The sequence below is a fragment of the Petaurus breviceps genome, unplaced genomic scaffold, assembly GCF_028583685.1.
Source record: "Petaurus breviceps papuanus isolate PSGF00001 unplaced genomic scaffold, PetGlider_PUasm1.0 190, whole genome shotgun sequence".
Taxonomy (NCBI): domain Eukaryota; kingdom Metazoa; phylum Chordata; class Mammalia; order Diprotodontia; family Petauridae; genus Petaurus; species Petaurus breviceps.
This window is the reverse complement of record NW_027185810.1, coordinates 6,020,713-6,045,399: the sequence shown is the minus strand read 5'-3', so window position 1 is coordinate 6,045,399 and position 24,687 is coordinate 6,020,713. Positions and strand designations below refer to the sequence as shown.

The 24,687-nt window shown below is 37.7% G+C and overlaps 1 protein-coding gene across 1 annotated transcript in view; it reads left to right on the top strand.

The window, feature by feature from the left end:
• Positions 1-24,459, top strand: part of NUP153 (nucleoporin 153) — an 86,544-nt gene extending 62,085 nt beyond the window's left edge. Inside the window, exons 17-22 of the mRNA XM_069092469.1 lie at positions 2,612-2,809; positions 4,996-5,901; positions 15,697-16,059; positions 19,834-20,106; positions 22,294-22,462; positions 23,008-24,459. Of these exons, the coding sequence (XP_068948570.1) occupies positions 2,612-2,809; positions 4,996-5,901; positions 15,697-16,059; positions 19,834-20,106; positions 22,294-22,462; positions 23,008-23,092 (1,994 nt within the window). The 3' untranslated portion in view covers positions 23,093-24,459. The remainder of the gene's footprint in view (positions 1-2,611; positions 2,810-4,995; positions 5,902-15,696; positions 16,060-19,833; positions 20,107-22,293; positions 22,463-23,007) is intronic.
• The last annotated feature ends 228 nt before the right edge of the window (positions 24,460-24,687 follow it).

The window sequence follows — 24,687 nt, the reverse complement described above, 5'->3', positions numbered from 1 at the left end:
CTGACATTTTAATATTTAAATGCATACATTTATTAAGTGCATTCTATGTGCATGGTACTCACATAGTCTTCATGTTGGGTTGTGAGAGAGCTGGAAGTGACCTTAGAGATCAGTTAATTGTACCTATTTTTTTCTTCAAAAATATATATATATATTTTTAGTTTACAGCTTCACTTCCATAAGTTTAAAATTTTCTCCTCCTCTCTCCCCCCTTTCTCCTAAAGACAGCATGCAGTATCATGTGGCTCTACATATACATTAGTATTAAATACATTTTCACATTAGTCATGTTGAGTAGAAGAATTATAACAAATGGGAGAAACCATGAGAAAGAAAAAAGAAAATAGTCTGCTTTGCTCTGCATTCCAACTCCGTAGTTCTTTCTCTGGATGTGGATGGCATTTACTATCATGAGTCCTTTGGAATTGTTTTAGGTCCTTGCATTTCAGAGAAGGGCTAAGTATCAAAATCAGCCATCGCACACTGTGCTTTGTTTCTGTGAACGATGTTCTCCTAGTTCTGCTCACTTGACCCACCATCAGTTCATATAAATCTTTCCAGAATTTTCTGAAGTTCGCCTATTCATCACTTCTTATAGCACAATAGTATTCCATTACATTCATATATCATAACTTGTTCGGCCATTCCCCAGTTGTTGGGCATCCCCTCAATTTCCAGTTCTTGGCCACCACAAAAAGAGTTGCTGTAAATATTTTTGTACATGTGGGTCCTTATCCCATTTTTATGATCTTTTTGGGATACAGCCCTAGAATTCCTACCTATTCATTTTATAGATGAGAAAACTGAAAGCCTTGAGAAAGTAAAATAACTTGTATAAATTCATGTAAGTAGCAAAAGAGCTGGAATTCAAACTCTGGTTCACCAGATCAGTGTTCTTTTCACTGTAATCTGTCTCTTTTCCCACTTTAGCTCTGAAAGAACAGAGAGGTTAGTTAGCCTGTGCTGGAACACTGAGAAGAATAGGAAAATCATTGTCCGCATGTAAGTGCTGAGCAGTTCTAGGTTAGGAGAGTTGATAGTTTTTAATTTAACTAAAACTTATCCAAAATAAAGTATTAGATGTAAATTTGGATTTCTAGCTAAAGAACATTTTTTAAAGATGAAAAAGAGCTCTGTCTATCAGAGAGCTGTCATATCTACAGTAATTATTATTTTGGGATTTGACTCTTTGTGTATAACAGTTTCAGAATATAATTTCATTTAGAGAATGGGAGAAGTGGGTATAAAAAGGTGCTAGTCAGGACGGTGTCTTGTAAACACGCAATATTTGGAGGCCTCTATAATTCTTTTCAAGAGGTCATACTAATCAGAAAAGTAATTGTTTGTGAGTACTAGAATGTTTTAAATTTTATTTGAAGTTATTGTTTATAACCTTTTGCTCTGAACACATGGGCAACTGATTTCTTTTGATTTATATATAGTAAGTTAGATGGCAGTGTATGAAAATTAGCTGTAGAAATAAAGCAAGCATGTGCTTGTGTTGTTATTCCTAAAATTGCCAAAGACTTGTGGTTATGTTTTTATGTGTGTGATTAGTGTAAAAGAAGTGTCATGTTTTGAAATTTATATTTTTAGATGTGGTTTAACATGAGTAAAGAAATGCAGAGTAGAGTGGTTCAGTTCTTTTAAACAATATGTCAGGCCAAGCTTAGTGCATGTTAATTCTTCCTTGTCCATATTAAGAATCAGTAAGTCAGCAGACATTAAGTAAATGCCTACTATGTGTCAGGGCTTGAAGAATACAAAGACATAAATAAAATAGTTCTTGCTGTCAAAGAAGCTTACATTTTATCAGATAAGGCATATACACATGTAAGTACATTTAGAGCAAGCCTGTTAGTTTATGGAAGAGAGGGCACTACTGGGGTTAGCAGGCAAACAGGAACACTTTCAAGCAAAAATAATAAGCAGTCTTGAAGTAAATAGGGCATTTACTGTAAGAAGAAGGAATGCTTTCTAGGCATGGGATAATACAATCACTTCAAAAGTATGGAGACACACGATAGAGCTGTGTGTGAAGAATGAACAGCAAGGCCAGTTTGACTGGACCATAGTGTATGGCAAAGGAAGTATGTATAATAAGACTAAAATAGTATGTTGGGACTAGGTTGGGAAGGGCTTTTAAAGGCCAAACAGAAGTTTATGTTTTATTCAAGAGCCAATAAGAAACCACTGCAATTTGAGTAAGGAAGCAACATAGTTAGATCTGCAGTTCAAGAAAATCACTTTGGCCGTTGAATAGGGAACCCCATTGAATACTCTCTCATCTGTAAATGTTGCCCCAGTAGTCTTCACATTTAGCAGATTTGTTCCCCCTAAGTAGAAAAAGCAAACAAAGGTTGAACATGAGCTTAAATTTCATTGCTTGAGAGATCTGCTTGTATGGACTAAAGGAATATTAGCAATTGGGGTTAAGTAACTTGCTCAAGGTTACATGGCCAGGTGTTTCTGGGTGGGTCCTAAGTGTCTGAGCCCGGATTAGATCCCCAAGTCATCCCGACACTGGGGCCGGTGCTCTTACTCGCTGTGCTACCTGGCTGCCCCAGACTAAAGGAATCTTAATACTTTTTCTTTTCCTGTTCCCTTTTAGGAGGAGGTTCAGTGCCTGTGCCATCTAGTAATACAACTTCTGTTTCCATACCTTCTGGAGGATTTCTAGGATTAGACAAATTCAAGAAACCTGAGGGAAGTTGGGATTGTGAAATGTGCCTAGTGCAGAACAAAGCAGATGATACAAAGTGTGTAGCATGTGAAAGTGCAAAGCCAGGCACAAAATCAGGATTTATAGGTAAGTAGTCAAGAAGTTGTTGCTACTCCTTAACAACACAACATCCTTCTACCCTTCCCAATCTCCAGGGCTAATTTTAGATTAATTTTTAAGTGATGTGTCATCAAGTTGCTATTGGAATTATTAGTTAAGTCTGTTTCTTAAGAATTTACATAGTAAGCCAAATTATGTTGTCATCAGAATTTGTGTGTTCTGAGCTGTAAAGTTGACTCCATTATTTAATTTCCCAATAGAGTACAATAGAACTTAAAAACCTCTTGCACATTCTGCCAATTAGAAATACAGTTGAGTTGATTTTTATAATTTAAATTTTACAAATGTATTCTGGTGAAGGTTAACCCTCATTTAGAATTTGTTAAATGACTAGGACCTGAAGAGTAATTATTAATGTCTTGATGTTGGCTTGGAGGGAAGCTACTAAAATAAGAGCACTTTGGGATCTGTCCTTGGCCTGTGCTATTTATTTAACAATTTCATTTATGATGTGGTTGAAAGTAGAGATGGCATACTTATAAAATTTGCAGAAAATATAATGCTGTAACAGGAGTAACTAATATAGTGGGTAGATGACAGTAACCAAAATTTAAAACACGGAATTAGAAGAGAGGACAAGGCAGTTTATTTGAAAAAGAGAATAAATTGTCATCCTATAAAGTTTGTTTAATGTTTTATATATTTCATCTAATTTGAGCTTCACAGCAACCCTATGAGCTAGGTGCTATGAGTATCTTGTATTTTGAGTATTCTTAAGTATTGAGTAATACTTGATTATTATACCTGTCTTCCAGATTAGCAAACTGAGGCTCAGAGAGTGTCACGAGATGGGATTTTTGAACTTAAGTCTCCAAGTCTAGTAGTCTAGGAACAGCACATTGCCCTTCTTCACCAGTGCAACATATAGCAGTCAGAAAAGTTCGCGTAATCTTGGGCTATATTTTTTAAAAGCATCATATTTAATATATGATATTATATCTGATAGCCTTATCTTATTCTGCTGTCAGATAATATCTAGATTATGGTGTTTTCTTCTGGGTGCTGTGATTTGGGTAGAATATTGATAAATTAAAGACTCTTGAGGAGGAAAGAGCTAGAACTCTAATTTAGAAAAGAAGGGTAGGAGAAAGAAAAACTTTACCTAACTTTGAACTTACTTAGGACTCTGTCTTGTTTTGTTGCTTTTTGAAGGGCAATTGGGGTTAAGCGACTTGCCCAAGGTCACACGGCTAGTAAGTGTTAAGTGTCTGAGCTGGATTTGAACTTAGGTTCTCCTGACTCCAGGGCCAGTACTTTGTTCATTGAGACACCTAGCTGCCCCAGGGCTCTCAGTTAATAGTAGTCCACATCTGTAGGGCTTTAAGGCTTTGAAGTATTTTACATATCATTTGAACCTGGCAACAACCTTTAGTCTTATTGCCACTATTTTTAATAGCTGAGGAAATAAATAGTATAAGTCTTAGACTCTGAGGTGTTGCGATAGCCCAGGATCACATAGCTAGTAAACATGTAAGACAGAATTTGAATCCAAAAATTCCTGACTTACAGGTCATCATATCATTATTGTTTGAGTTTGGAATAGAGTAAGCCTTACGTAGATATTCTCAGTTTAGTGTATTGCAGGGCAGCTAGGTTGCATAGTAGATAGTGCTGAGAGATCATTTTATTTATTTATTTTTGCTTTTTGGAGGGCAGTTGGGGTTAAGTAACTTGCCCAAGGTCACATGGTTAGTTTTTTTGTTACATGTCTGAGGCCAGATTTGACTCCAGGACCGGTACTCTATTCACTGCACCACCTAGCCACCCCAAGATAATTTTAGAATAAGAAAAATTGATTTGTATGTTAGTAAGCTTGAGATTATGTAGGATCATTCACAAATATCTTTGATACCTTAAATTTTAAGCTGAGCAAGTAGGGACTTCTGTTTTCTTTTAAAGAAGAAGCATTGTTTCTGTTCACTCAACTGTTTGAGCAATTCCCATGTAGTTTTCTGGTTCTCCAGGGTGCTGTGTTTCTTTTTGTATATTATGAGATGAACCGCTTGACTGTCAACTTAGGTCACTGATTTTGCACACTTGGTCACTATTGCCTTCAAAATAAACCGCATTCATAGCCTGCATATTTGAAGAATTAGTTAATAAGTAGCTGTAATTTGCATGATAAATAATTCAGTTTTTGTTTGTTTTTGAAGGTTTTGGAACCCTTTCCTCATCTTCAGACTCTGGAACCCCATCTTTCAAATTTGGTATTCCAGCATCCGCTTCTGAGTCTTCTCAGACAGTAGCAAGCACAAGAAGTTTTAAATTTGGTGAACAAGGGGGCTTCAAACTAGGTGTGTCATCAGATTCTGCATCTTCAAACCCCATGAGTGGGGGCTTTAAGTTTTCTAAACCCATAGGGGACTTCAAATTTGGAGTTAAATCTTCTGACTGTAATTCAGAAGAAAGTAAAAAAGACAGTAAGAATGATAGCAATTTTAACTTTGGAGTTCCACCTAGCTTAAGCAATCCATCTCCTTCAGTGTCATTTCCGTTTGGGTCACCCAATCCTGGGCCACAAGAAAAGAAAGAGGAGCTTACTACATCTACAACAGCAGGCTTCGCATTTGGTACAAGTGTTACTGCTAGTCTCACCCCTACTGCTGCCACTGTCACCATGACCCCTTCTGAGAATAAGACTGGAATGGGCAGCTTCAGCTTTGGATCAACTGAAGCAAAAAATATGGTAGTGACTCCTTTTCCATTTAAGAAACCAGAGGAAAATAAGGAAGAAGCCCCTGCAGCCAAAGGAGGAGGGTTCCATTTTGGCAGTGTGGAATCTGCTTGTCTGCCATCTGCTTCAGTGTTTGTTATGGGAAGGACAGAGGAGAAACAAGAGCCTGTCACCTCTGCTACTTCTCTAGTATTTGGGAAGAAAGTTGACAGTGAAGAGCCAAAGTCTCAGCAGGTGTTTTCCTTTGGGAATTCTGAGCAAACCAAAGATGAGAGTACAGCAAAACGTTCATTTAGTTTTAACTTGACAAAACCAGTGGAGAATCAGACTGAGCAGTCAACAAAAGGCCCTTTTGCTTTTGGGACTCAGACTAGTACTGCAGCTGGTAAGTTCATGTATTGATGATTACTTGGTTATAAAATTCAGTAACTCTTAATTCAAGGATTTTAATATAGACTATTCAAAAATTATAGTTTCCTTCTGTAAGAATGAGCAACTTAATCCCATCTTTTATTGACATAATTGGTTTTTTATTATCTGAACAAGGCACAAGGAATTGGTAAGTTATCTGCTTCCCTTAGTGATAGAACAAGGGTAATAAAATTATGAGAGGTGGGGATTAGGAAAACTAGTCTCTGGAAAGAGTACTAAAAGTGGAATATTTTCACATATCTGATCTTTTCCATGTAAAGGGAGTAAAGATCCTGCTTTCAGCTTATCTTTTACAAACTGTTGAGACAAATTACTAGAAAGATAAATAAATTCTTCCCTTTTTTAGAAATAATCAAGTTTTTAAATAGAAGGGCAGCTAGGTGGTGCAGTGAATAGTGCACCAGGTCTGGAGTCGTTAATACCTGAGTTCAAATACTGCATCAGATATTTATTAGCTGTGTGACCCTGGGCAAGTCACTTAGCCCTCTTTATCTCAATTCCTCATCAATAGAATGAGCTGGACTAGGAAATGGCAAAACTATTTCAGTGTCTTTACCAAGAAAACCCCAAATGTGGTCACAAAGAGTCAGACATAAGACACAACTGAAACGACTCGACAACAACAAGAAAAATGGAGGAGACAGTATTTAAAAGGAAATTATCAGAGACAGAAACCCAGAAAAAAACATTCCCTCCTTGGGGGCTAGTGGGGAGTGGCATACATATAAATGTCTTCACGTGTGTGTGTGTGTGTGTGTGTGTGTGTGTGTGTGTGTGTGTGTGTGTGTGTGTGGTGGGTAGGAAATGAATAGGTACATGAAATTTTTAAACCTTTAATAGCAACCTATGTGGAAATGTCACTTTTATTAATAACTGTATTTGCCCAGTTTGAGTAAGTTTGGGTACTCTTTCTCAAAAATATTTTATGTAAGTGATAATCATTGCTAATTAGTCTTTTTTTCCATTTTTCAAATGCTTTGTTAACTATTGATTTACATCATTCATTTCTGCCAGATTATGAGTTACAAATTTTCTCCCCATTTTTCCCCTCCCCACTGCCCCAAAATAGCAGTCCCACAGGATATCCCCTCCTCCAATCTGCTCTCTCCCATATTTTCTCCCAAACCCCTTTCGACTTTTCCAGTAGGGCATGGTGGATCTCTATGCCCCAGTGCCTGTATATCTTATTTCCCAATTACATGTAAAATAGTATTAATAATAGTATATATATATATATATATATATATAGATATAAAATTTTAAACATTTGATTTTAAAACTTTGAATTCAAGATTCATTCCCTTTCTCCCTTGTCACCCACCTTTACTAGGAAGATAAGCAGTTCAGCATAGGTTGTACATATGTAGCTAATGCAAAACATTCACATAGTAGATATATTGAAAAAGACTGACTATATTTCCCTCCCTCCTATCCCATCTCCCACTTGTTCTATTCTCTACTTTGATCCTGTCCCTTTTCAAAAGTGGGTGCTTCCAACTTCCCTTCCCTCCAGCCTCCCCTCCCTTCTATCATCCCCCCTCTCAAACCCTTTCCCCCCTACTCTCCTTTAGGGCAAGATACCCTGAGTGTGTATTTCATTCCCTCCCCATGCCAAATTCAATGACAATAAGGTTGACCCATTCCCTTTTGCCTTCCTTTTCTTCCCCACCATTGTAACTATTTTCCCTTGCCTCTTCTATATGAGATAGTTTACCCCATTCTGTCTTTCCCCATCTCCTCTCATTATATTCCTGTCTCACCTCTTAATTTCACCTTTTAAATATCATCCCTTCCTATTAAATTGGTCCTGTGCCCTCTATGTATACCTGTAAACATATATACACATTCACATATGTATTCATATGCCCATATACCCTTATATAGACATATATATTTCTATTCCCTTCAACTACTGAGAAAAGTTTCATAAGTTACAATTATTGTTTCTCCATGTAAGAATGTTTTTTTAATCTTTTCTTAATGCTTCATTAACTTCTGATTTACATAATTCGTTTCTGCCAGATTTTGAGTTACAAATTTTCTCCCCATTTTTCCCCTGCCCACTGCCCCAAAATAGCAGTCCCACAGGATATCCCCTCCTCCTATATGCTCTCTCCCATATTTTCTCCTATACCCCTTTCGATTTTCCAGTGGGTCTCTATGCCTCAGTGCCTGTATATCTTATTTTCCAATTACATGTAAGATGGTATTAATAATAGTATATATATGTACACATATACATATATATATTTGAATATTTGATTTTAAAACTTTCAATTCCAGATTCATTCCCTTTCTCCCTTGTCACCCACCTTTACTAGGAAGATAAGCAGTTCAGTATAGGTTGTACATGTGTGGCTAATGCAAAACATTCACATAGTAGATATATTGTAAAAGACTGACTATATTTCCCTCCCTCCTATCCCACCTCCCACTTGTTCTATTCTCTACTTTGATCCCATCCCTTTTCAAAAGTGGGTGCTTTTACCTTCCCTCCCCCCCAGCCTGCCCTCCCTTCCATTATCCCCCCTCTGATCCCCTTCCCCCCTACTCTCCTGGAGGGTGAGATACTCTATTTAGTGTGTATTTCACTCTCTCCTCAAGCCAAATTCAATGGGAATAAGGTTGACCCATTCCCTTTTGCCTTCCTATTCTTCCCCTCCATTGTAACCATTTTCCTTTGCCTCTTCTGTATGAGATAGTTTACCCCAATCTGTCTCTCCCCATCTCCTCTCATTATATTCCTCTCACCTCTTAATTTCACCTTTTAAGTATCATTCCTTCCTGTTAAATTGTCCTGTGCCCTCTATCTATGTATACCTGTAAACATATATACACACATTCACATATGTATTCATATGCCCATATACCCTCAAATATAGACATATATATATATATATTTCTAATCCCTTCAACTACTGAGAAAAGTTTCATAAGTTACAGTTATTGTTTTTCCATGTAGGAATGTTAATAGTTCAACTTTGATAAGTTCCTTATGCTTTCTTTTCCCTGTTTACCTTCTCATGCTTCTCTTGCTTCTTGTATCTGAATGTCAAATTTTCTATTGAACTCTGGTTTTTTCCTCAAGAATGCTTGAAAGTCCTTTATTCCACTGAATGACCATATTTTCCCCTGAAATGTGATACTCAGTTTTGCTGGGTAGGTGACTCTTGGTTTTAATCCCAGCTCCTTTGACCTCCGGAATATCATATTCCAAGCCCTTCTATCCCTCAGTGTAGAAGCTGCCAGATCCTGGGTTATTCTGATTGTGTTTCCACAATATTCAAATTGTTTCTTCCTGGCTGCTTGTAATATTCTCTCCTTGATCTGGGAATTTTGGAACCTGGCTATAATATTCCTAGGAGTTTTCTTTTTGGGATCTTTTTCAGGAGGTGATCAGTGGATTCTTTCAACCTCTATTTTGCCCTCTGGTTCTAAAACATCAGGGTAGTTTTCTTTGAGAACTTCCTGAAGCATGATTTCTAGGTTCTTACTTTGATCATGGCTTTCAGGTAGTCCAATAATTTTTAAATTCTCTCTCCTGGATCTATTTTCCAGGTCAGTGGCTTTTCCCATGAGATATTTCACATAGCCTTCTATTCTTTCATTTGTTTGGATCTGTTTAACAGCATCTTGATTTCTCATAAAGTCATTAGCTTCCATTTGCTCCAGTCTAATTCTGAAGCAATGATTCTCCTTATTGAGCTTTTGAGATTCTTTTTCCATCTGGCAAATTCGGCTTTTTAAGGCATTCTTCTCCTCATTGCCTTTTTGAGCCTCCTTTGACATTTGAGTTAGTCTATTTTTTAAGGTGCTATTTTCCTCAGGCTGTTGACTCTCATTTCGTAATTTTCTTGCATCATTCTCATTTCTCTTCCCAATTTTTCCTCCACTTCTCTTATCTGATTCTTAAGGTCCTCTATGGCCTGTAACCAGCTCTTATTTTCCTTGGAAGCTTTTGGTGCAGGAGTTCTGACTTCACTGTCTTCCTCCTGTTCCATGCTTTGCTCCTTTTTGTCCTCAAAATAGAGGAGTCTAATGTTGGAATCTTCTGTCTGCTTTGTTTCCTTTGCCTGATCATGTCGTCCCTCAGTCACTTGACCCCTGGGCTTTTTGCCACAGTAGGAGTCTGCCACCAGACAGGGGAGCTTTTGTCCCAGACGCTGGGGTTTTCTCAGCTGCCGGAGGTATTAGATGAGTGCCCTATCTGAGGTCTCCACATGCTCTGTCAAGCTGGGCACACTCCTCAGGACCTCCACTCTAGAGTGCAGTCCAGATCCAAGCATGTTAAAGCAAGAGCGATTACCCCTCAGACTGGTGCTTGGTCCCCCTACACTCTGCAGGCCAGGAGCTGAAGCTTCCATGTGGCGCTGGCTGGCTTTGCGGAGTATCTCAGCAGCTTCTCGCCCAGGCGGGTAATAGCAGAGGCACTCCCACTTACTGGGTCCCAAAGTCCACAGTGCACTGAACTCTCACTTTGTCCTTTGCATTTATGTGTTGATAAATCTGGAACAGCCACAGCTGCTGCTGATCTGGAGTCTCTCGGCCGGCAGCTGGTCAGGCCCACCCTGGGGCTAAAACCTCTGGCTCTGGTCGATTTCTGCTGGCCTGCTGGGCTGTCCTCAGTGGGTGGTTAGCTTCTCTGTGTCATTTTGTGGGTTATGAAGCTCCAAAGTTTGTTCAGAGTCCCCTTTTTACATTGATTGGGGAAGGTAGAAGCCGAAGTCGCTCAGAGGTCCTGTTTCTACTTTGCCATCTTGACTCCACCCCCTACCACTCTGCTAATTAATCTTATAATTCTCCTTGAAGACAGGTATTATTTTGTTTTCTTTTTCTCATAATCCCTAGTGTCTGCCACACTGGACATTAAACAGTCAATCAATAAACATTTATTAAGTGCCTGCTGTGTTCTAGGTGCTGTGCCAAGCAGCAGGGGATAGAAATACAAAAAAAAAAAAAACAGTCCCTGCCCTTAGTGAGCATAAACTTTAACAGAGAAAGATGCTGGGGCATGGTAAAGTCAGTCAGAGTAGGCCAGCCAAGTGAAAAATGAGTCAATGTCTGAGCCTAGCTTCCTTTTTTTTTTGTTTTGTTTTTTGTTTTTGGAGAGCAATTGGGGTTAAGTACCTTGCCCAAGGTTATGGCTAGTTTTTTTGTGTGGGTGTTAAGTGTCTGAGGCTGGAACCAAATTCAGGTCCTCCTGACTCCAGGCAGTGCTTTACTCACTGCACCACCTAGCCATCCCTGCTTAGCTTCCTTCTTAAATGGAGATTTGGAGTTCGTGGCTCCACTTTCCTGTCAGAGGGACAGAAGGTACTGATAAAGTGGAGGACCAAGGCTAATGAGATCTTAGAGGATGATGAGGTCATCCCAATAAGTAGTGTGGCCATAAGTATTTGCTTGCTGGTTAATTGATTCTTCTTTTTTTTTTTTGGCTTTTTGGAGGGAGGATGGTAGGGCAATTGGGGTTAAATGACTTGCCCAAGGTCACGCGGCTAGTTTTTATGTCAAGTGTCTATAAGGTCGTATTTGAACTCAGGTCCTCCTGACTCCAGGGCCAGTGCTCTATTCACTGCACCACCTAACTGCCCCTAATTGATTGATTCTTAAAGATAATGACTATGAAACTTCTCAACTCTGAAAATCAGTTTTAATTTGAATAGATTTGATCAACAAGTGGGGTTTTCTGTAGTGTTTGTCTCTTTTGGATTACCTGTAGATTTATATAGGTACTTCAGTGGATTCTTAAAAGAGATTATATTTATCACTTTTTTTTTTTTTAGTTTTCAACATTCACTTACAGAAGTTTTAAATTTTCTCCTCCTCCCCAAGATGGCTTGCAATCTGATGTAGGCTCTCTACATACATAACTATTAAACACATTTCCATATGTTGCATAGAAGAATTCATAACGAATGGGAAAAAAACCATGAGAAAGAAAAGTGTGCTTCGTTCTGCATTTCAACTCCACAGTTCTTTTTCTAGATGTGGCTGGCATTTTCTGTTATGTGTCTTTAGGAATTGTTTTAGGTTCTTGCATTTCTTGAGGACTAATTCTATCAAAATCAGTCCTTGCACACTGTTGCTGTTACTGTGTACAGTGTTTTCCTGGTTGCGCTCCCCTCACTTAGAATCAGTTTCCAAGTTATTATGAAGTCCGTCTGCTCCTCATTTCTTATAGCACAGTAGTATTCCATTACATTCATATGCCACAACTTGTTTAGCCATTCCCTAATTAATGGACATCCCCTTGATTTCCAATTCTTGGCCACCACAAAAAGAACTGCCAAAAATATTTTTGTACATATGGGTCCTTTTCCCCTTTTTATGATCTCTTTGGGATACAGCCTTAGAAGTGCTATTGCTGGGTCAAAGGGTATGCACATTTTTATAGCCCTTTGGGCATAGTTCCAAATTGCTCTCCAGAATGGGTGGATCAGCTCACAGATCTACCAATAATGGATTAGTGTTCCAACTTTCCCACATCTTCTCCAACATTTATCATTTTGCTATTTTTCCATTGTTAACCATTCTGATATGTGTAATGTGGTACCCCAGAGTTGTTTTGATTTGCATCTGATTTAGAGCATTTTTTTCATATGACTATATGATTTAACTTTTTCCTCTGAAAACTGCCTGCTAGCCATTTATCCTTTAAGCATTTATCAATTGGTGAATGACTTGTACTCTTGTAAATTTGACTCAGTTCTCTATGTATTTTAGAAATGAGTCCTTTATCAGAGACACTGATTGTAAAAATTCTTTTCTGGTTTTGAGCTTCCCTCCTAATCTTGGTTACATTGGCTTTGTTTGTGCAAAACCTTTTCAATTTAATGTAATCAGAATTATCCATTTTCCATTTCATAATGTTCTCTATCTCTTGTTTTGTCATAAATTCCTCCATTCCCCATAAATCTGACACGCAAATTATTCCTTGCTCCTCTAATTTGTTTATAGTATCAGCCTTTATACCTACATTGTGTACCCATTTGGACTTTATTCTGGTATAGGGTGTCAGATGTTGGTCTATGCCCAGTTTCTGCCTTACTGTTTTCCAGTTTTCCCAGCAGTTTTTGTCAAACAGTGAGTTCTTTTCCTAGAAGCTGGGGTCTTTGGGTTTATCATTGACTACTGTGTCTTGTGTACCTAATCTATTCCACAGTTCTATCCCTCTTTTTCTTTTTTTTTCTTTTTTATTTTTGGAGGGCAATTGGGGTTAAGTGACTTGCCCAAGGTCACATGGCTAGTTTTTGTGTTAAGTGTCTGAGACTGGATTTGAACTCAGGTCCTCCTGACTCCAGGGTCAGTACTCTATTCACTGCACCACCTAGTCGCCCCCTATCCCTCTATTTCTTAGCCAGCATCAATTGATTTTGATGATTGCTGCTTTATAATGCAGTTTAAGATCTGGTATGGCAAGGCCACCTTCCCAAGCATTTCTTTTCATTAATTCCCTTGATATTCTCAACCTTTTGTTCTTCTGGATGAGTTTTGATGTTATTTTTTTTTAGCTCTAAAAAATAATTTTTGGTAATTTGATTGGTATGGCACTATATTACTTTTGATTTTGAATCACATGTATTTACATTGGTTGCTCTTAATTGGGAAGCTTTCCCACTGACTACAACTAGAAATCAACATTTTTATTACAGAGACTGAGACTTCTAGAGCTACAAGGAAAACATTCTTTTACTTTGGATAGCATAAGAGCACTATTAATATACTTTTAAAAATTTTTTTAATTAGAAATCTCTGATAGAAACAACTTGATATGAATCCTTATTGATTTCATTAGTATCAGAAACGGAAACTTGCTGTTTTGTTGTAATATGTTTCCTTTATAATGGAATAAGCAACAACATAACAAAATCAGTATGAAAGAGAAACTGGAAGTGGCAAAGTGAACCAAGTCTAGGAAAATAAAAATTATGGATTTCAGTATGGTTTTATTTAAAATAACCTATGCCTCCTCTAAGGGTGGGAGGACAAATTATGAGGGACTCAGAGTTTGCATTTATTTAAAAATTGGCTCATCGGGTATTTCGGTTAGATGATTTAAGAAAATAGACATCTTTTTAGAAATGGTATCATTCCTTAGTCCTTGAAACAGTTTCAGTTTTCTATAAGTCATTCTTTTGAGGAAGCATTTACTATCCTAAACTCAGACCTCTGCATGTCAGCCTTTAGTTTATCTACTTAAAATTATAGAGAAGAAAAATTAGCCCAGTTTAAGTGGATGTGTTAGCTTTACCAGAGGATAATGTTTCTGATAGTCATACTGTTTTGGGGCAGGAAAAGGAGAAATATTGCCAAATTAACCCCACTTTCTACCAGAATCTCTTTAGGAGTCTTATTTTTGTTCTTAAACTAGAACCTTTTAGATGCATTTTTGACACCAAATTATTTGGTTATAAGATTGCCTGAGTTTGGAAGTGGATACATAGAAGAAAGTCTTGCTTTAAATTGCCTTTGTAATAAAATGGGAAAATAACTTGAATATTTAAAGACGGTAAGCCACTCAAATAAAGATGTTAAGCCAAACAGGCATCATCTGAGCTCTGCACATATACTCTAAGATTGAAAATTAATAAAAAGTAATTCTGAATGGGAAAAAGTATATCAAAGAACATTTCAGTTTCTTATTATAACATAAGAAAAATATGAGTTAAGAATTTGTGTGGAAAAAATGATTAAGATAATGGTCTGAACCATAAAATAATGAATTTTTGTAGTATTCATCCTTTTGTTCATTCATTCATGTCTGATTTTACATGACCCCCATGGACATCGTCCATGGGCTTTTCTTGGCAAAGATACTGGAGTGACTTGCCATTTTCTTTTCCATTGTGTCCTCATTTTACAGATGAGGAACAGAGGCAAATAGAGGTTAAGTAACTTGCCCAGGGTCACGCAGCTAATAAGTGTCTGAGACCTGATTTGAATTCATATCTTCCTGACGCCAGCCATAGTGCTGTTGTATCCAGTGCACCTAGCTGCCCCTAGTAGAACATGGGAAATTTTTCTAAACCTTGGAAATCTCTGGAATCCATATCTTTATAACTACTAAAAATTAGCTTCATTTGCTTGGTGTTTATAGTGCCTAATCTAGTATCATAGCATCATCTACTATATCTCAATACCATCTTGTCCTAACTTCGATGCCCCAATGTGGTTCTCCACTAATATTCTAAATCTGAAATTCTGTGAAATGAGTTTATCTGATATGAGAGAACTCTAGAAAGTGAACAGAGACCATAAGAGAAGCCTTTTTTTTTTTTTTTTTTTTAATTTTTGGAGGGGGGAAGGCAGGGCAATTGGGATTAAGTGATTTTCCCAAGGTTGCATGGCTAGTAAGTGTTAAGTGTCTGAGGCTGGATTTGAACTCAGGTCCTCCTGACTCCAAGGCCAGTGTTCCATTCACTGCGCCACCTAGCTGCCCCGAGAAACCTAATATTTAAATTATCTACAATAGCTTATGGTCCAACTGAACAGGAAAATTTTCACTCGTGGTGAAGACTTTGTGACTATGATGAAGTAGGTGAAAAATGAACCCCAAACTCCAGAATTTAATATTGCTTGTCCAGAATACATCAAGACTTAGTGATCACTAGGCACATTAAGGTTTTAGTGTTAGGCGTTTCCCTTGAAATTTCCTGTTGGCATTGAAACACACAGATTTCATTTGTCATAATGTCATGGTGTCTGAGTAATTGGATTTTAAGAACTTTTCACTGATTCTGTTTTGCAGATCAAGGAGCAGCAAAGACAGTCTTCAATTTCTTGAGCAGTAATTCCTCCAACTCAAATGTACCACCACCAACTACTTCTGCTAGTGGTGGTGGTATATTTGGGAATGTCACCTCTGCCTCCAACCCACCTGTTGCTGCCTTTATGTTTGGACAGGCCAGCAATACTGGGACCAGTTCTGCCTTTGGTAACCCCACAGAATCCAGTGCATCTCAGTCTTTTGTCTTTTCTCAAGAAAGCAAACCAGCCACCACATCTAGCACAGTTGCTGTTGGCCCATTTGTTTTTGGCACAGGAGCCAATAGCAATAACACCGCAACCTCCAGCTTCAGCTTTGGAACCACAACTTCAACTGGCTCTGCAGGTATATTTAAAGTACAAAAGGGTAGGGTAGGTAGTTTGTATTGAAATTGTATTGCATCTTTAGGGAATTTTCTTGCTTATATTTGCATCCATAGTGTCTGGCACTCAGTAAATATTTAATAAATATTTTTCATTCATTCATCTCTGAGGCAGCTAGGTTAAAGAGCCTGGGCCTGGAATTAGGAAATCCTGAATTCAAATCTAGCTTCAGATATTTAGTATCTGTGTGACACCCTGGGCAAGGTGCTTAACTCATCTGCCTCAGTTTCCTCAACTATAAAATATAATATATACTTGGGATTGTTATGAAGATTGAATGAGATAATATTAATATAGCACTTAGCTCAGTGTGGTTTGTCAAATAGTAGGCTCTAAATAAATGCTTGTCTCTCTTTTTCCCTCTTCCTTTTATTAGTGATATCTGTAGAAAAGGGTTTTGTTTTGTTTTTTATTTTTTGGGGGGCAGGGAGGGCAATATAATTAGGGTTAAGAGACCTGCCCAAAGTCACACAGGTGGTTTTTGTGTTGTGTCTGAGGCTGGATTTGAACTCGGGTCCTCCTGATTCCAGGGCCAGTGCTCTATTTACTGCACTACCTAGCCACCCCTGCCAAGGGGTTCTTAACCTAGAGTTAGTAGACTTGAGTTTTTTGTTTTGTTTTGTTTTTGGAGGGGGGAGGACAAGGCAGTTGGGGTTAAGTGACTTGCCCAAGGTCACAGGGCTAGTGAGTGTTACGTGTCTGAGGCCAGATTTGAACTCAGGTCCTCCTGACTCCAGGGCCAGTATTCACTGTGCCATCTAGCCACCTCTAGACTTGAGTTTTTAAGTATTTTATAACTATTTCAATAAAATTGATTTTTCACTATAATTCTATGTATTTTATTTTGTGTATTTAAAAATCATTATTTTGAGAAAGGGCTCATAGTCTGCATAAAGAGCTACAGAGGTACAAATAAGTTAAGAACCCCTCTTTCCCCGACATGGCTCAGAAAGTTTACATAGGCTTTCTATTCCGTGCATTAAGTGAGAATTTTGATCATTCACAGTTCTTGTTGATTCTTCCTCTGCATCATCTCTTGTATACATCTTCTTTTCATTCACATGAACATTTCCTTAGTTCAGGTCTTGGCTCAGATTCATTCTTTACACAGCTGCCAAATTGATAATTCCTAGGATAAATGTCTGACACTTTTGCACAAATATCTTTCTCATATATACTCATTAGGTCTAGTATAAAATACAAAACTCCTCCACCTGACATTTAAAGCTCTCAACAATCTGGCTCCCACCTATCTTTTTAAAATTGTTATTGATGCCTTTTGTTTTGTACAGTATCGTCATTTTCTGGTACATGTTACACTGCACACTTCCAAAAAACAAAAAGATGAGCAAGAATGACCTTGTTTGAGAGCATTCTGTATCTGTAATCCCCCCACCTCTACTGAGAGGAGGGAGTTATATTTCATCATCTGTTCTCAGGGACAAAGATTTATGATGGTAGTCTCACTCTTTTGTGTTTTCCAAGTCTCCTTTTATTCACTTTGCATCATTTTATACAGGTCTTTTTTTTTTTTTAATCTAAATTACCCATATTTGTTGCTTTTCATGGAACAATAATATTACGTTACACTAATATACCACAGTTTGTTTAGACATTCCCTAGTTGATGGGCATTTTGTTTCTTAGGATCATAGATTTAGACCTAGAAGGGACCATAGAAGTTATCTGGCCCAACTTCATTTAATGGATCAGAGAACTGAGACCTCAAAAGCTTAGGTATACTTGCCCAGGGTTACACAGGTGGTAAGTAGCTATAGTCAGAGAGAATTTTGCACCCAGGTCCTCTAAGTCCAAATCCACCACTTTTTTTCAACTGCATTTCTTACTCTTCATAAAAACAACTAATAAAATAAATGACAATATCAAAAGGCAGTTGAATTATATTTAGTTATAGTGATCAATCTTGGATCTAGAAAACAGATGAGGAAACAGGCTTCTTTTCCTCCTCAGTAGAGGAGGGAGGAATTACAGGTATGCTATGTTACATACACTATCAGATAAGGTCCCTTTAACTTAGCTCTTTTTCTTTGTTATAATCAAAGGTTTGATGAAAGATGGTATGCGTCTGGAAATGATTGCTGGGGAAAAAAGAAAAGACATCAATAATGTGATTTTTTTTTTCATCCTGGAGGTGGGGAGTAGGTATGAGAAAGATTGCTAAGTACTAGCAATGACAGGATGAGTAGTTTTATTTTATCTTAGAGTGAATAGTTAGTCACTGAAGGCATTTGCAAAGGAGTAACAGTCAAACCTGGTTCCTAGGAATATTAATTTGGTTGCTATGTGGAAGACTTAATTGGAAAGGCCTGGAATCAGCTTTTTTTTAAGATCATAAAAAGTTTGCTATGAATATTTTTTTGTATATGGGTTCTTTTTTCCCCTTTCTCTTTTTTGTTGTTGGTCTTTTTGGAGGGGGGGAGGCAGGGAAATTGGGGTTAAGTGACTTGCCCAAGGTCACATAGCTATTAAGTGTTAAGTGTCTGAGGCAGGATTTGAACTCAGGTCTCTTTTCCCTTCTTTAACCTCCCTGTGGCATATGCTTAATTTGACATTACTGGGCCTAATTAGCCCTAGAGAATTTAGTGACTTTCTCAAATCATTCCAAATCATTTTCCAGAATAGTGGGACCATTTTATAGATGGCTTTTTTTTTTTTATTTTTTGCTTTTTGGAGGGGAGAAGGCAGGGCAATTGGGGTTAAGTGACTTGCCCAAGGTCACACAGCTAGTAAGTCATAATTAAGTGTCTGAGGCTAGTTCTGAACTCGGGTCCTCCTGACTCCAGGGCCGGTGCTCTATTCACTGTGCCACCTAGCCACCCCTTCTTAGCATTTTTGATAGTTTGTTTTGGAGTGACAACTCATAGTTTTAGTTTGCATTTCTCATATCCCACCCACCTTTCCAGAGTGACTTCATATACGTACCTGTATATATTCCACATTAAAATGAACTTCTAGGTTCTTGCCTCTTCCCTGGAACTCTCAACTCTAGCCCCCATTTCTCTGTCTTTGTGCAATCTCCTATTCTGCACCTTCATTCCTGTGACCTCATTCGATTGTTACTACAACACTCCTAGGAAGACAAAGCAAATATTTTACAGTTAAAGAAAATAAATCCCAGGGGTTAGAAATTGCCAGCTCCTAAATGGTATATTCAGGACTGGAGTCTGCTCAGCAGAGCTGAATGGCTTCTTCTTTACTAGGAGTGAAAATTTGGGGGACCTATAGTAACCTTTATATGATGATAGGTCTGGTTGTGGGAGAACTTCAGAGGCTCTCATCCAGTCTTCTCATTTTTACATATGAAGAAAGTGAGGCCCAAGAAGATTAAATGACTTGTCCAGGATTACTTAAAATATTAGTAAGCGTCCGAGGTGAGATTGAAACGGAAGTCATTAGGCTAAAGATCATCTAGTCCTATATCACCATTTTTCGTTTTTCACAGTAAGAATTGAGGCCCAGGAAGTGTAAATAACAACCATAGTTGCATAGTTAGTTGGTGGTAACTAAGAATGAAACTGAGATGCCTTTGCTCCTGGTCCAGCACTTTCTACTATACCATGCTGCTTCTGTAGGAATCAATAGATTGCCCTCTTTTTTCTAAAAGTGGAACTTAAATTAATAAGACTTAAAAACTAAAAGCTTTGAGTTAACAGAAATTATCTCCAGATAATTAAACTTGGTTACAGAATTAATTAAAACATTTTTGGTACCTCTAGGTTCTTCTTCCTTTGTATTTGGTGCTGGGTCTTCGACACCTTCTGCAAGTCCTGCATTTGGTACCAGCCAGACCCCAGCATTTGGACAAAGTCAAGGTGCCAGTCAGCCTAGTGCTCCAGGCTTTGGATCTTTATCATCATCATTATTTTCAACTGGGTCCCAGCCCCCAGCCCCTACTTTTGGGTCAGTGTCAAGTAGCAGCCAGCCTCCTGTCTTTGGACAACCGCCTACTCAGCAGTCTGGATTTGGTTCTGGAACAACTCCTAATTCCAGTAAGTGTGTGTTCCTTCAAGACCTGTATGAATCTTCATAGCCAAGTCCTTGCCTTTAGAAAAGGACTTATCTTGATCCTTGCCATTGTAGGGAGAAGTTTTATAAAATGTGTTATAGGGGGCGGCTAGGTGGCGCAGTGAATAGAGCACCGGCCCTGGAGTCAGGAGTACCTGAGTTCAAATCTGGCCTCAGACACTTAACACAAAAACCAGCCGTGTGACCTTGGGCAAGTCACTTAACCCCAATTGCCCTCCAAAAAGCAAAAAAAATTAAAATGTTATAATGGAAGGAACGTGTTCAGGACTTGCATTAATATTGCTTTCTCCAATATTCATTTTAATGTCAGCTTTCTATCCATTAAAAAAATGTATGTTTAAATTTGTATATTAAAATTATAGCTTATTCCCTTCCAATTTGACTTGGAAATTACCAGTGTTCATTCATTAGACCTAATTGTTATCATTTTCCTATTCTAAATACTCTTCTCTTCCCTCACCTCCCACCCCCAGATAGTTATGTGTGAGGGAGGATCTATATCACAATTCTTGGTGTTTTATACTAGAGTATGTTCATGTGTTCATCCTCTCTGTCCTAGGACTATGGTTTTAGATTGCCCTTTTCCCTAACCCAGATTTATGGATCATTGATATAGAAGGTGGAATGCCAGTTACCTTATATCCTGTCATACTGACAGTGGGGAGCTAGCTATTACATTTAGGAACATGTAGATCTGGAATAGCACTGTCCTGAGTAGTGAGGGTAGGTTCAGCTGTAAAGAAGGCCTAGGGATCAAGGATCAGGGCCCAAGTTATTAGATGAAATCCTTTTTGGGTCTCTTGGATTTTAAATAGTAGTATATCTTTTGATTGACATAGAGACTTAAGCTTAGCCAAATCTGTCTCTCTTTTCTGGGATTGCTCCATTTTACATGGTTTATATAGATTTATTCATCAATCTCCTCCTTAGATTATACATGCTTGTTCCCAGTTGATTTAGTATCTTTTTTTTAAAGCAATTGGGGTTAAGTAACTTGCCCAAGGTTACACGGCCAGTTTTTTTGTGTGGGTGTTAAGTATCTGAGGCTGGAACTGATCCCAGGTCCTCCCGACTCTAGAGCCAGCGCTCTTACTCACTGTGCCACCTAGCCACCCCTTGATTTAGTATCTTGAAGATTTTAGAAGCAGTGCTTTCAGAATTCTTTGTGTTCTTGTGATGGATAGAAAAGTGCCATGCATACCTTGCTATAGTTCTTATTAAACTTTAAAGAGATAACATCCATTCCTTCCCTTTTAGTGTTCCTAAGCAAAGGGTGAGAGGTCCTTAAAGTTGTTCTACCTTGTAAGTTAGCCATTCTTTTGTATGGTGACACAGCCATTTATTTTATGTCTAATATTCACAACTGGTGTTGTTTTATATTATTGCGTTATATGTTCTGTTATAACATATATCACAGCATTATATTTTATGATGTATCTCTTTCCACTCCCTCACTTCTCATCCCCATTACCCAAGCCCTATTGATGCTCCATAAGATTATCTTTCACATCCCCCTGCCTTTTCTCTATTCACACTGCCATTGCCTTTACACAAGCATCTGACTTAACTTTTGCATAGCTTCCTTAACAGTTTCTTCACATTTCTGCAATCTTATTTGTACATGGATCTGCTTATATTACCTTTACTCACAAGAACACTTCAGCACTTAAAAGGTTAAAATTTAGGTTTCTTCTGCCTCATTCAGTGTGTTCTATAGCTAAACTGAACTGTCTTTCTGGACTCTTATCCATTTTCTCAGACTGATCTCAATGCCTTCAGTGCCCCTCCCCCATTACATAATATTTTGTTTGTATTTCTTTTATATATTTGTGTGTTTTATTTGTCTGTTATGTCCTTTAGTTTATACACTCCATGAGAAAACTTTTCTTTTGCCTAGCTCTGCAACTTGTACAAAGTTGGTTTTTTAATGAATCTTACTGAATTGAAGAATGCAGTTACAAACTTGAGTTTTTGGTGAGGCTGCCAGTATTCTCTGTAATTAAAGAAAATATATATATAATAGTTCCCCCTGCCCCCCAAACTAAATAAAAAGATACATGAATCCTACTCTTTTTTTTTTTAAGCATATGAAAAATTAACTTTACCTTGATAAACAAAATTTGAAATACTTTCTCTTTGGGACCTGTTAGATCCTGTGTTCCACTTTGGAAGCAACACTGCAAATTTTAACTTCACAAACAACAATCCATCAGGAGTGTTCACCTTTGGTGCAAATGCTGGTACACCTGCCACTTCAGCTCAGCCTTCAGGCTCTGCAGGATTTCCATTTAACCCATCTCCAGCAGCATTTACAGTCGGGTAAGAGGGCCCTTTTTATTTTGTTGAGGTAATTTATTGGCGTTTTTCATTTTAGTATTGTTGGTGTTCGGGTAAAAGTATAATAATAGTATTTTATAATTATTAATACCAGAGAAATACAATATATGGGGGAAAGCACGGTTTTTTTCTCACATACCTATCACATACCCCAATGGGTTTGCATTAAAAATTAATTTCTCTTTTTGTTATTAGAAGCCACACTTAGGAAGTGTACTGAACCTGAATGAGTATGTCATATGTTGTGATTAAATTGCTTAGTCGTGTCTGACTCTACATGACCCCATGAACTTTTGTTCATCTTGGCAAAAATACTGAAATGGTCTTCCATTGCCTTCTCCATTGTGCCCCTATTTTGCAAATAAAAGAACTGGGGCAAGTGATTTGCCCAGGGTCACACAGCTTGTGTCTGAGATAGGATTTAAACTCAGATCTTCCTGACTCCAAGTCAGATGCTCCATTCACTGCACCACCACCTAGCTGCCCCAATCATATCATATACTGACTCTATTTTTCTTCTTTGGCAGGACAAATGGAAAAAATATGTTTTCTGCTTCTGGCACTTCAGTTTCTGGTCGGAAGATAAAAACTGCTGTTAGACGCAGGAAATAAATGTTAGAATGGTGATAGAAACATCAGTTTTAACAGCTTGTACTCTGCATTCACTTACTGCGCTGGGTTTATTTGAAATCAGTTCTGCTTAAGGACGTCTTTAATTTTCAAAGTTTTTTCTTCTCCCCCTACACCCTTCTTACCCTTTACCAACCACTCTGCCACCTTCCTTTCTCCCTTTTTAAAAAAATTATAGCTAGAGCTGGTGACAGGGAGGTTCTTAAGCGAAATTATTTTAGGATCCAGCAACTTCTTATCCACTGACTTGGCATGGTCTGGCTATATACATGAGTGTAGCCTACACAGCAAATGGCTTTGTATAATACCTCTTCATCTGCACCAATATGTGCGCTAATGTGCGTTTATGGAACGCATTGAAATTGTAATTATATCAGTGAGGGATTCTGTATAGATTAGAGAATGTTGAAATGAATGATTTCTATGCTGAGTTTGTGCTGGTGTATGTGTGAAGTGAGTGAGTTGGGTGTATTGTGCACTAAAATTTTCTGATAGAGGAAAACTGATTAAAGAATGGTCCATGCTAAGGACTTGTTAGATCTAGTTCTCCATTTAATAATTATATGCTATTTCTATATTTTCATTCTTATGGCTCCATCACCTTGTCTCGCCTTTTCATTATTTTATTATGAAACTTGTGTAAATACAATTTTGTTTCTGTATGTACTTTTTGGCATAACATAAATCTGTGAACTTGAAATTTTAATTTTGTGTGTTAACGACATTTTTTTGTTTAGTATTGTCTCAAGATTTTATTATGTAAATCCCATTATTCAAAGTTGCCTAAATCCATTTAGAAAATCTTTAAAGAAAATTGGGAATTCTTAAAGTGAGTTTATTGGCTTTTCTGATCCATTTTTGTTTGGACCAAAAACCAGTATTGTACAAAGTATTAAGTATATATTTTTATATTTACTGAAATGGACTGTGGTGACTTTGGATAATACGGAAAAGTTTAATATTAAAGCCATGTTTATTACAGTATAATTAACATGTTAAACCATGGGATAAATGCCATCAATAAAAATTATGAAATACTTTTTGTTGTAGTTTTAAATCAAAATGAAGGTACACCATATTACTGGAAAAACTTTCTGAATAAAAGTTAATTGTCTGAATGAGAAGATGGTATATATACCTCTTCACGTGTTAGCTAAGAAATTCTGAGAGCAGAAGAATATTTAAATGCTTTAGTGAATTCCCTAGAGAGTGGGGAGGTGACTACATTTTGTGAGATCTAGTTGGCTCCCCTGCAGCTTGTCAGATCCCTAGGGAGCCATGCCTAATTTGCATATAAATTTACATAGGTTTTTTTTTTTTTTAATTGAAAAATAAACATACACAACCATTTTTGCTTGTATTTGTATCTTCCTTATTAGGTGACTAGATAATGTTTGAGTTTATGAAACACTGTGATGAAAATGAAATAATGTGCAAATCCCTTTTACTCTGTCTTCCCTGTTATGGAAAATTGTACCACTTAAGCATGGTGAACAGAAGGCATTATTGGTTCAAAGACTGTCAATCAGTGTTTTGGAAGTGAATTCTGAAAGATGAATGTAAAGCAGACTGCTTTG